At 32.2% G+C, this 12,984-nt stretch overlaps 1 protein-coding gene across 1 annotated transcript; it reads left to right on the plus strand.

The window, feature by feature from the left end:
- The first annotated feature begins 416 nt into the window (after positions 1–416).
- Positions 417–1,883, plus strand: LOC112525919. Its single transcript, XM_025136236.1, has 3 exons — positions 417–674; positions 770–998; positions 1,445–1,883. Exons 1-3 carry the CDS (start codon positions 426–428, stop codon positions 1,879–1,881), a joined length of 915 nt encoding a protein of 304 aa, XP_024992004.1. The 5' UTR covers positions 417–425; the 3' UTR covers positions 1,882–1,883.
- Positions 1,884–12,984: the final 11,101 nt, after the last annotated feature.

Consider the following 12,984-nt stretch of genomic DNA (forward strand, 5'->3'; position numbering starts at 1 on the left):
TTTGTGAATAATTACATGTATCACGACACACTGTCTTGGATCCCTCGAGAAAATCTCATCAATAATTACAAGAAATCGAAATGAGCATATCGTCGATCCTTGGTGTATCCCTATTTCTTATATACGACTTTACTGAAATAGCTGCCTTCTTTGATGCTACACAATGCGATCCATCATTTTTTGGATTTACAGCTGTAATTTTGTTGTTTAGTCAAATATCAAAAATATCCAAAGCAACACAAGCCAAGTAGGCAAAAACAAAAGGTAAAAAGAACATCAAAGTGACGTAAGGAGCATTTAATTGGTCCATGTCACACGGATGGGGCCCACTCACCCACCCAAACTTTACTATAAAAGCCACGAGATCTCCTTGTAAGAGTATTAAGCAAAACATGGTTCAACCCTTAGAACTTAGACGCACAAAAATGGCCGGAGCAAGCCCCGGTGCTCAAGTAGCCAGCCGGAACTCCGATGATAACAAGAAAGGATCCGGCAAATTCGAGAGCACGACAGAAATGATCTTCGAGTTCCTCGAAGAGAGCGAACTCTCATCAGGAAGTTCATGCAATTCCGGCAACAGCTACGACAGCGGCGAGCTGGAAGAAGAAGAAGAAAATTCCTGCGATTCGGAGGAGAACAGATCATTCTGGGAAGCTCAAGAACAACTTCTCACGGTAGATATTTACTCTAATTTTGCAAAATGTTGCCGGAAATTTGATCGAAAGATGCTAATTTACCAAGGGGTCATAATGGTTGAATATTTTTGCAGGATCATCTTTTTAGGACTAGTTCAATCGAATCAAATATTAGAAAGGCAACTAAAGAGATCATAAAAGAGCTGAAATCGGCAGCCGTTGGTTGCTGTGATTGTGGCAAGACGGTGGCTGATGGTTGCCGGAGGTGTTTCCAGAGGGAAGTCTCCGATCGATTACGAAAATTGGGTTACAACTCTGCCATCTGCAAGGCCAAGTGGATGAACCTAAAAGAAGTCCCAGCAGGTACACCATTTCTACAACAAAATCTGGTAAATAAAATATTAGAAATGTTTGTTGTTGTTTACCTCTTAATAGTTCTATTAAGAGTCAACATTTGAATTATTAAGAAGTAAATCTTGTTTGGCAAAAAAAAGTCTGTCTCTTAATGATTCTAAAACCCTCTGAATGATTTTGTATCATAGATCTCTCCTAACCATTAAGAGCCCTAATTCCATTGTACACAATTACCAAACAATTATCTTTCATGTTGCACTATATCATGAGAGCCTCTTAATCATTCTGCACCAAACCATTCTACAATTGTCAAACTTAAAAATGTGCGTTAATAAACCAAACCATTCTACAATTGTCAAACTTAAAAATGTGCGTTAATAAGTTTTTAATCACACTTTTATCTGTAGTTTCTGATTTCGTTTAATTTAAAGAAATCTTTTTTTCTTGTTTTATAGGGGAACACACATATATAGAAGTATTGGACACTTCAAATTCTAAAAAGGGGGTTATACGAGTGATTGTCGAGCTAAATTTTCGAGCCGAATTCGAGATGGTCAAGGCTAGCCAAGAATACATCCGTCTGATTAGCCGGCTACCTGAAATATACGTCGGAAAAACAGAAAGACTCGAGTTGTTGATCAAGACACTGTGTTCAGCGTCGAAAAAATGCATGAAGGATAGGAAAATGCACATTGCTCCATGGCGGAAGCTGAAATACATGCAAGCGAAATGGCACGGGGTACGTGAATCAGAATCACTGTTATCGCCCGAAATTTTGTCGGCTGTTGAGCACTCAAGCCGTTTATCGAGGCCGATGATTTCGTTGCTTACGTTCGATTTGGTTGACAACTTGTCTTCTAGTCTACATACCATGGCGATTAAAGTTTTGTAACCAAAATATCGAAATCTGCCAGAAGATAATTTAAAGATTTTGAATTATAATATATATATATATATATATATATATATAGAGAGAGAGAGAGAGAGAGAGAGAGAGAGAGGTATTGTATGTATATATTTTTAGGAAAGGTTTTGGTTGGTGAGAAAAATGATTGTGGTTGAGTTATGTGGTGCTTGTTTTGGAGTTATTGAGAATAGACGACGTGTTGGGACATATACTTTGAATTGTTTTCTAAATACTTTGAACTAATATTTATATTGTTTTAAATTAATATAATATTTTTTTTACATTCATCTCCAAAAAATTGTAATATTAAATCTAAGAAGGAATAAGAATCCTCTTGTGGTTACGGAGGTTCAAATACGGTGACTCCGAGCTATCTACAAAGCAGATGATCATCCTGAGATTAGTCGACTCGCATAACGGATTAAATATCCAGGTTAATAAAAAAAATTGTAATATTTGACTCGTCATCTAATTGGACATGAGTTTTATGCTTCTTTTTAATACTAGTGTCCGGATATGCCAAACACTTATAATCGGACGGAATTATAATAAATATCGTATTTCTTTCAGAAACACACACAATCAGACAAAATTATAGTAAGTACTCTAATTTTTTCCAATAGGGATGAATCAGTTAATTTCAAAATATAATAAGTTACAGAAAAATATTATAAGTATTAAAAAAAAGATCGTTTATTGAACGCTTATTCGGATAAATATTTATCGAGTTATATTATCTTGTCGAATGAATATAATAAGGACCAAGAATTTTACACAGTTACTAAGAGCGAAGATAAGGACGAGAGTTTGCGCTGTAAGTGAGGGCAACGACTCTTACCACGGTTAGCGTTTACGGGTAAATTATTATATACGATACTGTTTTAATGGACTAAAATCATACCCGATAAGTGGGTGAAAGTATTGAATTTTACCAGTAAACGTTTGATTGGGTAAGTATTTGGTAAGCGCTATCCCTTAATATAGTATTTCCTTTTGTCTTGTACAATTTACAATATTTTAATTTTTTTGTATTAAAAAATATAACAATGATAATAAAATGATTTAAGAAAATGATTGAGGATATTTGTGTGTCTCTAGCTACATATAGTTGGTATGAGGAAGGTTCAAAATAGTGTGAGACATGACCTGGCGGCAAGATCAACCTTCAAGTATTACGAGTTACGGTGATGCCATAAATTTTTTCAAGGGAGACTTAAGGCGACAAATCTTTTTGTATAGTGTGTATATATATATAGACTTGGGATCACGTGATACCAACATGTTATCGTGAGGCCCGTGAGACGCGTGAAACCACTTTTTTACACTTGAAACTTCATAGCAGAACACTGTGAGTGTTTTTGTTGTGAAAGTTCGGATTTATTTTACCTTCACAATGTTTTGCTGTGAAGTTTCAAGTGTAAAGAAATGGTCTCACGGGTCCCACAAAAACAGGCTGTTCTCACGTAAACCCACCCCTATATATATATATATATATACACACACACACACACACTAGAAAGATACTCGCGCAATGCAGCGAGATAAATCTCGATTTTAATGTTTAGTTTTTATTTTTTGTCTCTATCGATATAATACAATATTATGTAGTTTTGAGAAAACGGTAATGTTTTTATTTTTGAATTAAAATATCAATTTGAAGATAACATAAAAATTTATAAAAAAAAATAAATCGATAATAGTATCAAATTAACTATTTAATAGTTCTTTTTTTTTATGTAACTTCTCTAATTAATTATCTATTATAATTTAATTTAGATTTAATAACAAAATAATTTATTTTTGGTTTAATAATACAATTTTTTATAAAAATAATAATTAAACATTCTGTTAGAACTTAATAATTATCTTAATTATATTTTAGATTTTTTATATTTAAAATGGATGTTTATCCGGTATTTGATTATGTTTATCAGCAGTTAGTTACACAACTTTAAAAATAGAGTTTTAATAAATTGTACTTATGCAAAATTACTTGTAATATTAAATTTTAAGTAATATTTATCAATAAACAGTATTTTATGCATAAAAAATAATTTTTAAGAGTTTTTATCAAATGCTTTATAATATAGTATATATTAATTTTGGTTTAATAATATAATTTTTTTATAAAAAAAAATAATTAAACATTCTATTAGAACTCAATAATTATTTTAATTATATTTTAGTTTTCTATCTTTAAAATGGATGTTTATCATGTATTTGATTATGTTTATCAACAATTGATAACACGAATTTAAAAGTAGAGCTTTAATAAGTTGTACTTACGCAAAATTACTTGTAGTCTTAAATTTTAAGTAATATGCATCAATAAACAATATTTCATGCATAAAAAAATGAGTTTTAAGAGTTTTTGTCAAATGTTTTATAATATAGTATATATAAGGGTACTCGCGCAATGCAACGAGATATATCTCGATTTTAATGTTTCATTTTATTCATTTTCTCTGTCGATGATATTAGAAAACAATAATAATTTTATTTTGAACGAAATATAAATTTGAAAAAGAAATGTATCGATATTAGTATTAAATTAACCATTTAAAAGTTATCGTTTTATGTGTAATTTCTTTAATTCAATTTTTATTATAACATAATTTAGATGTAATAATAAAGTAATTTATTTTTGTTTAATAATATAATTTTCATAAGAAATGATAATTAAGTATTATGTTAAAATTCAATGATTATCCTAATTATATTTTATTTTTTATATTTAGAATGTGATGTTTATCCTGTATTTGATTAAGTTTATGTATAGTTAGTTATACAAATTGAAAAATAAAGCTTTACTAAGTTGTACTTACGCACAATTTACTTGTAATATTGAATTTTAAGTAATATGCATCAATAAACAGTACTTTATGCATAATAAATTTGTTTTTAAGAGTTTTTGTCAAATGCTTTATAATATAGTATCAAAATATAGATGTCTATGTGAGCCTGTATTGAAAACAATACTGATTAAAAAAATTAAATTCATGTAAAACTATAAAAAAAAGAAAAAAAAACATGGATTCTTAATTTGATATCAACAATATAAAGTTTAAATGATATCAAGAGATCATGATAAAAAGAATGTTTATTAATGGTTTCATAATCCATATCTCTAATTAAAAATTCTAATATCATATTTAGAAAACATATTAGAGTGAATTAGATTAGATGCATCTTATAAAGAAACTATCATTCCATGTAATCTTCTTCGTTTATTTTCGTCATCGAAATTGAATTCAAAATCTTCCTCGTCTTCGACTTGTGGTTAGTGAATTCCCGCTTTCAATAAATAATTAGATTCATTAATATTTGGTTTAATAAGCCATAATTTATATATGGAAAAAAAACATGCATGCCTTATAACCCGCCGTAACGAGCCATAGCCGTCGTAACGCACCATAACAAGTCATACTGCAAGTCACGCCTCAGAGTCGCGCCACGGGCTTTAAAATGGTGTCGATTGGCGCGCTATAACGCCATCATAACATGTTTTGTAGAACCTTGGGTACGAGTATAGAAAAGGCTAATTTGGCATTTTTACATTTTATGTCCCTTAAGTTTTGATGATTTATAAATATTTTCCTAAAAAATTATTTATTAAAGATTTCAATTTAGTGTAAGACATCTTTTGGTTACATGTTGTAAAACTGATATCGACAAACAAAGAACATGTATAAAGAACCAAAAATGGTCTCATAATACATGCAAAGATAAAAAAAATTCGTCTTGTAACAAATGAAATCATGACTACTTCAAGATAGGTTCGTGTTATGAGAAATTGCTTCATATGGTATGCAAAATTGACAAAATTCGGTAATTATTATTCATTAATAAATACTTGTAGTTGCTTAAAATTTGAAGCAAAAACTATATTGTACGATGCTCTTCACGAAGAAGAGTATGAGACTATAAGTGTGTTTTTATATGTGAAACTGTCCGCAGAATATAGGAAGGTTTAAAGAACAAGCATATAGGCAATTCATTGTCATAGACTTAAAAGGTGTAGGATGTTTCATTGAAAGCGAAGAGTGTATCTCAAACACTCTTCATGTTTTACCCTAGAGTTTGGATTCCAAAAATCACATCTCTTGAAGACTCTCGTGACTCCAATGATGAGGATGAAAGCAATGAACACGTATTTGCCATGAAAAAGTTCAGATCACTCAATAATGCAAAGGTACGCATGTTAAACTCACTGACAATCACAAGTTCAAATATCGGTGAAGCTACGATCCATCAAAGAAACGATAAGACCATTGAACAACAAGAATGGTAGACTTAAGTACAAGATGTATGGATTCTTCTAGAATATACTTGGACCCTCTTGATCCTTGTTCGGCTCTTCTTGATACTTCTCTAGGCTTTCCTCAATTTCCGAAGAACCTTCTAGCAAGACATGACAATATGCTCCAATTGAACACCTAAATACAAGAGTGACGATAAAATGAAAACAACGATATGAATGAAGATTTTTTGTCACATGGATCTTGGAGATCAAGAGGTACTTTCCACATCTTCTTCTAATTAGGGGTGCTCAAAAACCCGACCAACCGAACCAAATGCAAAATAACTTCATCAAAAACAATTCAATGTCTAATCGAGTTGTAAAATCTTCAAACCGTAAGTATCAAGATGATATTGGGTTACTTTTATTTGAACCCAATCCAACTCGATGACCCTATATCCTTTTATTTTCTTGAATTTAATATGATTGTTGAGTCTCTATTAATATATACATAATTTTGCAGCATCATGTATGTTCTTCATATACATATATTTTAATCTATTCTCCATCTCTATATAAGTTCTTTATATATGTTCTGTAACTGTAAACATATATATGCAGATTGATAAACATTAATCGAATGTGATATATTTAAGATTTAGGAAATATGAATAAGTTGTACCAAATGGTTAATGATGAAAAATATATTATGAGTAGACTAGAGTAAACAACAATTCAAGTTTAGGAGAATATTTTGATGTACCAAAGTATCAAACCGACCAACCCGTACGAGTTGGGTTGAGTTTCACTTTGATTGTATCGTAGATTAGTGATCTAATACATTCCTAAAATATACAAAAAATTTCTATATAATAATTGTTTAATAATAAATTGGATGAAAAGGAAAGAGGAAGGTTATCCTAATTGTACAAATAAAAGGTCATTTGAGTGGTGTTACTATGTTAAGATAATATTAATTATAGTACAAAGATAGTAACATATTTCATATTATATTACAAATGGGATGAGTTTCAAGTTAAAAGTGAAACCACCCATCACACTTAACTTTTTGTGCAATATTATATAATATTTAAAAATCTAAAAAAATATCTTTTAATATAATTAAATCGTGATGATATGAAATTTCCTAGTGTTTCCTAGAGATCTTGTAATAATTGTAAAGTAATTTGATTCTTGTTGCAACATAAATGTATTATCATTAAAATGGATGCGACGATAAAGATAAATATAAACTATTAAAGTTATTTATTAAGTAAATTTTATTTCATGCTTATTGTGATATCTATGTAATTATCCTTATTTAAATAATCAACAAAATATTTTTCATTTTTTTTATCTATGGTACTTACAAATTATTAATTTAAAGAAAAAAAAAATTATTATTAGGTTTGTTAAGATTATCCATTCTTATCTTTATCTACTGAACCATTATTGTTTTAATTGATTAAAATGATTTATTTTATATGATTTTATTTTAGTAAGTTGAAATAATTAACTGATATTTGTTTATTTAAGTCATTTGGTAATTTAATTATGGATTTAGTTTTAGAATTGTCTTCTCTACATAATATCTAAATGTTTATCTTAATTATAAGTTTGTATTTATGATTTAGAAACTTACAATAATTTTTGAAACTTAAAACTTCCAACTCCATATATTTTGGCCTCCAAAATACTATTAAGATGTTAAAAGTTTGAATTTATTTTACGTCAAATCAATATATATTTATTTGACTCATGACAAGATCTTTCAAAATATCATTAAGGTATTAAAACGATGATGTTGGTTTCATATACTAAACTCATATTATTTTTGGCCTCATGCCAAAAATATATAATTGTTACTGTTATCTTTAAATTAAATAAATCGCAAGATATCAAAATGATTTTTGTCAAAAGAATGTAAATAACCCCAAGATTTGCAAGAATTTAAGTAATCCATGTGATTCCTCTACTACTTGAAAGTCCAATAGATTGAGCGAGTTATTTTTGAATTATTGATGAAGTATTATCAACAAAATCTGCTAACACACAAAAATCCAATATTGTTTTGATGATGAAATTTCATGCATAACATAATAATTATAATCCATAATTCATTGTTTTAGCAAATCATATATCCTTCATTTTATACGACAACTTGGACTCAGAAGGACTTGAGTACCATAATTAAGATAGGTTCAGAAAATCACAAGCAAATATGTAATCATCGAACCCTTTTGACTCTAAAAACCCGGTTGTTAAAGTACAAGTAAAATTTTGAGGCGACACATCAATGACAACCTTCGAAGGAAATATCGTTAACTAGAAACCCTCAAGAATTGTGTGACGCCCCCAAAAAGAAAATTGGGTAATATTCATTACTGTGTACGTCCCAAACTAATCTTACAGTGAAATGAAACTCACTTACTCGATTACAAAAAAGTAACTATTTCAACAAAAAAATGTTGTGTCTTAAAATGCTCTTAATTTTTGTGGCAAGGAACTCACAGAAGATGACGTGATTCATAATACTATTTCCACCTTTCCAATGTCAGCAATCATACAAATGAACAAGTATAATATGGATTATAACATTTAACAAACTCATCAACCTAACGCAAATGGCTGAGAAATGTAAGAAGGGTTTTTTTTAATAAGAACGTAGATATACCAAGACAAACAAAAATCTCGAGGCCTAATGCAAAATGTTGGAGGTGGAAATAACTCCGAAGTATAGTAAGTTAAACACATTGATCTACAACACACATGAAAACTATGCACTATGTAGACAAGATTGTGGAAAGGGTCAGACAAGAGCTCTCAATCATTGGCGTAGGGATGATGCAACTACTAGTCCAAATGATAAAGAGAATATTGTTCTTGCCAAAAAGGGAACAAGTTGAAAATGAATATTGTCCAATCTAGGTGTAGCACCACTAGATATCATCCTTTTTGTTTCCAAGATTTTAGATCTTGATGAACTAGATCAATTTTATGTTGGTTGATTCTTGGCTTACGGTATATATATTTTAAGTAATTGTATTTGCTCTTTAGATGCACAAAATTACATAAAAAAATAAATGCACAACTCTCAATATTCTTCGTTCTGTATAGAAATGTATCAAGGAGAACGTGATGTTTTTCTTGTGGGGCCTCCCACACAACCTTAAAATAGAGACTAATATTTATTAAATTTAATGTCTATAATTCCTCCAAACAAATTCATAGATGATTTGAATTGTCATTTCTTTGTTGCCTAAGGGCATAAGATTAATAGTCACTAAATAACTAAATGAATAGAACATTATTAAGACATTCCTATTTTCACATGAAAATCATATTATGAGAATGGAAAATGGGTATATGTATATAAGTCCTAATGAATATGAAAGGAAACATGTGTTAGAGAAGCTAATGTGTCAAACAAGCGGATTATCTGGGTTATTGAATCATATATTGTCACCAATAAAGAAATTTCGAACAATGACACATATACATTTTGAATGATAGGCAAGATGAGGCACTTATCTGAATTGCAACTTTTGACTTATGTAGCACAAGAAACAACACCACCGTCATCATATGCCCTCTCCAAAATCTAGAACTTTTGCAAAATCTACTCCTTAGTCAAGACAGGAATGAGACCATTCTAAAGCTAATGACATAATACAAAAATATTTCATTTTTATAACGAATATAAGGTGATAATGTGGACCTATATATCCATAATGTGTGTCATTCAAGTACTTTATGGTTCTGGTTGATGCTTTGACACGATGGACACATGACACATTATTGTCCACACAAAACGTTGCATTCGCAACACTCCTAGCATGATTTTATGTTTTAAGGGCTCACCACCCTAGTTATCACATTAAGTCTATATGACTTGGTAATGCTGGAAGATTTACATCATAAGAATTTGATGATTATTGCATATGTATTGAGATCGATCTAGAACATCATGTACCCCTATAAGAATGGTATCGTAGAAGTTGTCATCAAAAGGATATAGATGGGAGCTAGGGTATTGGTTATACACACCAATTTACATACACTTGCTTGGAGTTATGCAATATTACATGCAACTTTACTTATTCATTTTTAGATTCATTACTATTCAACAAGTCTCATTTGTATCAATAAGTAACTGGATATAAGCCTGATAAAGCGTTGATGGCCTCAGTATTGGTGCGCACTTTGACTTGCACCGTCTTCAGCAGCTCCTTCACCTCACAAACCTCAGCTTTTACAGTAGATAGGCAGTTGGTAAGGTCTTTTTTGATGGGCATGTCTTGGTGAACGTGGTCCATCTTGTCCAAGACAGTCGTGACGGCAAGGGAGGAGGAGCTTTACATTCTCAGCCATGTCATAGACCTCAGTCTCCATGGTTGTGGGCTCTGTAGCAGGACCTGCAAAAGAAGAAAAACTTGAGCATTAAAGGGCTCTATGTTTGAAGAAACTAAAAGGTAGGGAGATGCAATACCTGAAGGGTTCTCATCATCATCCACAGGATTAACGCTGGTTGTCTCAAAATCACCTTCGAGAGGATAGGCGTCCTATGACTGAGGCACCTCGAGGGGAGCCACCTTAGGTCTTGTGGTGGGTGCTTCCTCATTAGTGGGGACAACCACTGGTGAGTCACTAACACATGTCGAGACCAATGGAGAAGGAGAAAAGAGAACGAATGAGAAAGTTCTTGAGTGTTCAACATCACTGATATCACCGATGCTGATATTCTCACTATCAGTGATTGGGTCACTGAGGCGGTTGGGTGACTAGTCACGTGTCCGACAGTGTCTATGGAGATCACTGAAGAGTTGGGAGGGGGTAGCAAAGAGAGCGCCTTAAGGATAAGGCTTGTTTCAATGACTAAAACCTGTTGAGCGGTAACAGTCAATGACTTGGTTGGGCCCTTTTTGGCTTTCTTGGCCCTCAATGAAGGATCAAGATTGGCTTCAGTAGAGGTCCTCTTGAAGGATATGAATGTGGTGGTTGGGATACATTGAGGGGGGTTTGCCTCAATCATGACCACCTGGGAGAGATAAGGGGTAGAAGTAGAAGGTAAGAAAAAAATATCGTTGGTGATTGCGAGCATGGGTGCAAAAAGGCCAACATTTGCAGGTTTAGACTTGTGGTCCAAGATTCGAGACCCAAGCCTGCAGATGGACATGTTACCTTCTGTGGGGTACTTGTTGCCAAAGATTTTGGCAAACATCATGCACATGAACCTAGTGTATGTTACCATCTTCTCACGCTGGCGTTTGTTCAGCTTTAGTGCCAGGTCTTCAAAAATCAACTATGTAAAGTTAACCTTCAGTTGACGTATGACAGAAACGCCAATGTTGAGAGCTACTCGCGAGGCCTGGTCCTGATCACCTGTCTTGCCTCCCATGCATTGGAGTGAAATGGGAGAACAAGTACGGCCACACCATGGACATGCAATTCTTCTCAATGTTGTACAGCGATTTGAGAGGCTCGCTGGAGTCCTTCTTTGATGGCCAATTGTAGCCAATATCATCAAGACAATTGATGATATCTTCAGTGAAGGGTTCACTGGCATAGGGAGTCATCTTAGGTAGGTGGAGAGCAGTCCTTAGAGTAAGGATGTCAAAGTTGACGGTCATCCTGTTGAAAGTGAAGGAGATTTTCTCCACCTGGTTGCCAGATTTAATACTTTCCTGTTTCATTTCAACAGTGAACCATAACTGCTGAAGGAATTCCTTGATCATTACTGTTTCAAAGAATAGAGCATGGCTAATCACAGAGTTCTTCAAGAAGTTGGCCACATCCAAGACGTGGGGTTTGTTGGCAGGAATGTCCAAGAGGCCAACATGATTGTTCGGTTTGAATGACACTTCGTCAATGGCAAAGTTAACATTCTTGGCTGCCATTTCTGTTATAAGAAAGATAAACATAAGAATATACAAGAGTTTGTTAGCAGGGTACCCTTTGTTTAAGTTTTGAAAGAAAAACTTCTTTTGAAAAGTCCAGAATGATATTAGCGTTGTTCGAATAGATTTAGACTTTTGAAACTTAGATTAAGATCAAAGTATTAGAATGATTCATTAATCTGTTTGTTCGTATTTAATAGAAGGAGTTCTTAAATGGTCAAACAAAGTTTCTTAAAAGGAGAAGAATAGTTCAAATATTAAGAATTTTATCAACCTTTTGATTGGAGAGAAAGTAGAAACGGTTGAAAGTTTGAAGTTTTTGACGGTTCTTGCTTGCATAAATTCTTAAGAGCAAAAGTTCTTTGAAAGATTTTGTAAGCATAAAGAAAAATATGAGAAGGTATCTCATCACTACCAAACAGGGGCACCTTTTCCAGCGGATTTCCGGCGGATTTAGCCGCCGGAAAAGGTGGCGCCGGTGATTGGTTTTCCGTTGAGTTTACTGGCGGATTTCGGCCGCCGGAAATATTTCGCCGGCTTAATTAAGAAAATATCGATTTACTTAATTAAAAATTTGAGAATAATTCTTTAAAATCCGCCGTTTTGCCGGAAAAAGAAATTTAATAAAAATAAATATTTTAAAATCTTTTTAAACAATTATAACGTTTGCGCAACAATTAGCAACCTATTTCTAACATAAAATATATCTCAATTTCGTTTATAAATACAAGTCCTAACGTTTGCCCAATAATTGGCAACTCATTTCTAACACAATACGGTAACTCAATTTCGTTTCCCAACTAGAAAGATTGATCATTTTAGAAGTGCATTTCTTTTTATCCATCACAAATACAAATAATTAAGCAACTAGAAACTAAAAATTATAACACATAAGCAACATTTCACTATTTCATATATATACATACAGAAATATATATATATATATATATA

The sequence above is a fragment of the Cynara cardunculus genome (genome assembly GCF_001531365.2).
Source record: "Cynara cardunculus var. scolymus isolate 2C chromosome LG 13, CcrdV1, whole genome shotgun sequence".
Taxonomy (NCBI): Eukaryota; Viridiplantae; Streptophyta; class Magnoliopsida; order Asterales; family Asteraceae; genus Cynara; species Cynara cardunculus.

Excerpts from the sequence above, each read along its gene's own strand:
- LOC112525919 (XM_025136236.1), top strand. The coding sequence starts at position 426 with ATGGCCGGAGCAAGCCCCGGTGCTCAAGTAGCCAGCCGGAACTCCGAT. Across the intron at positions 675-769 it reads CTCAAGAACAACTTCTCACG|GATCATCTTTTTAGGACTAG; the intron begins GTAGATATTTAC and ends ATATTTTTGCAG. Across the intron at positions 999-1,444 it reads CCTAAAAGAAGTCCCAGCAG|GGGAACACACATATATAGAA; the intron begins GTACACCATTTC and ends CTTGTTTTATAG.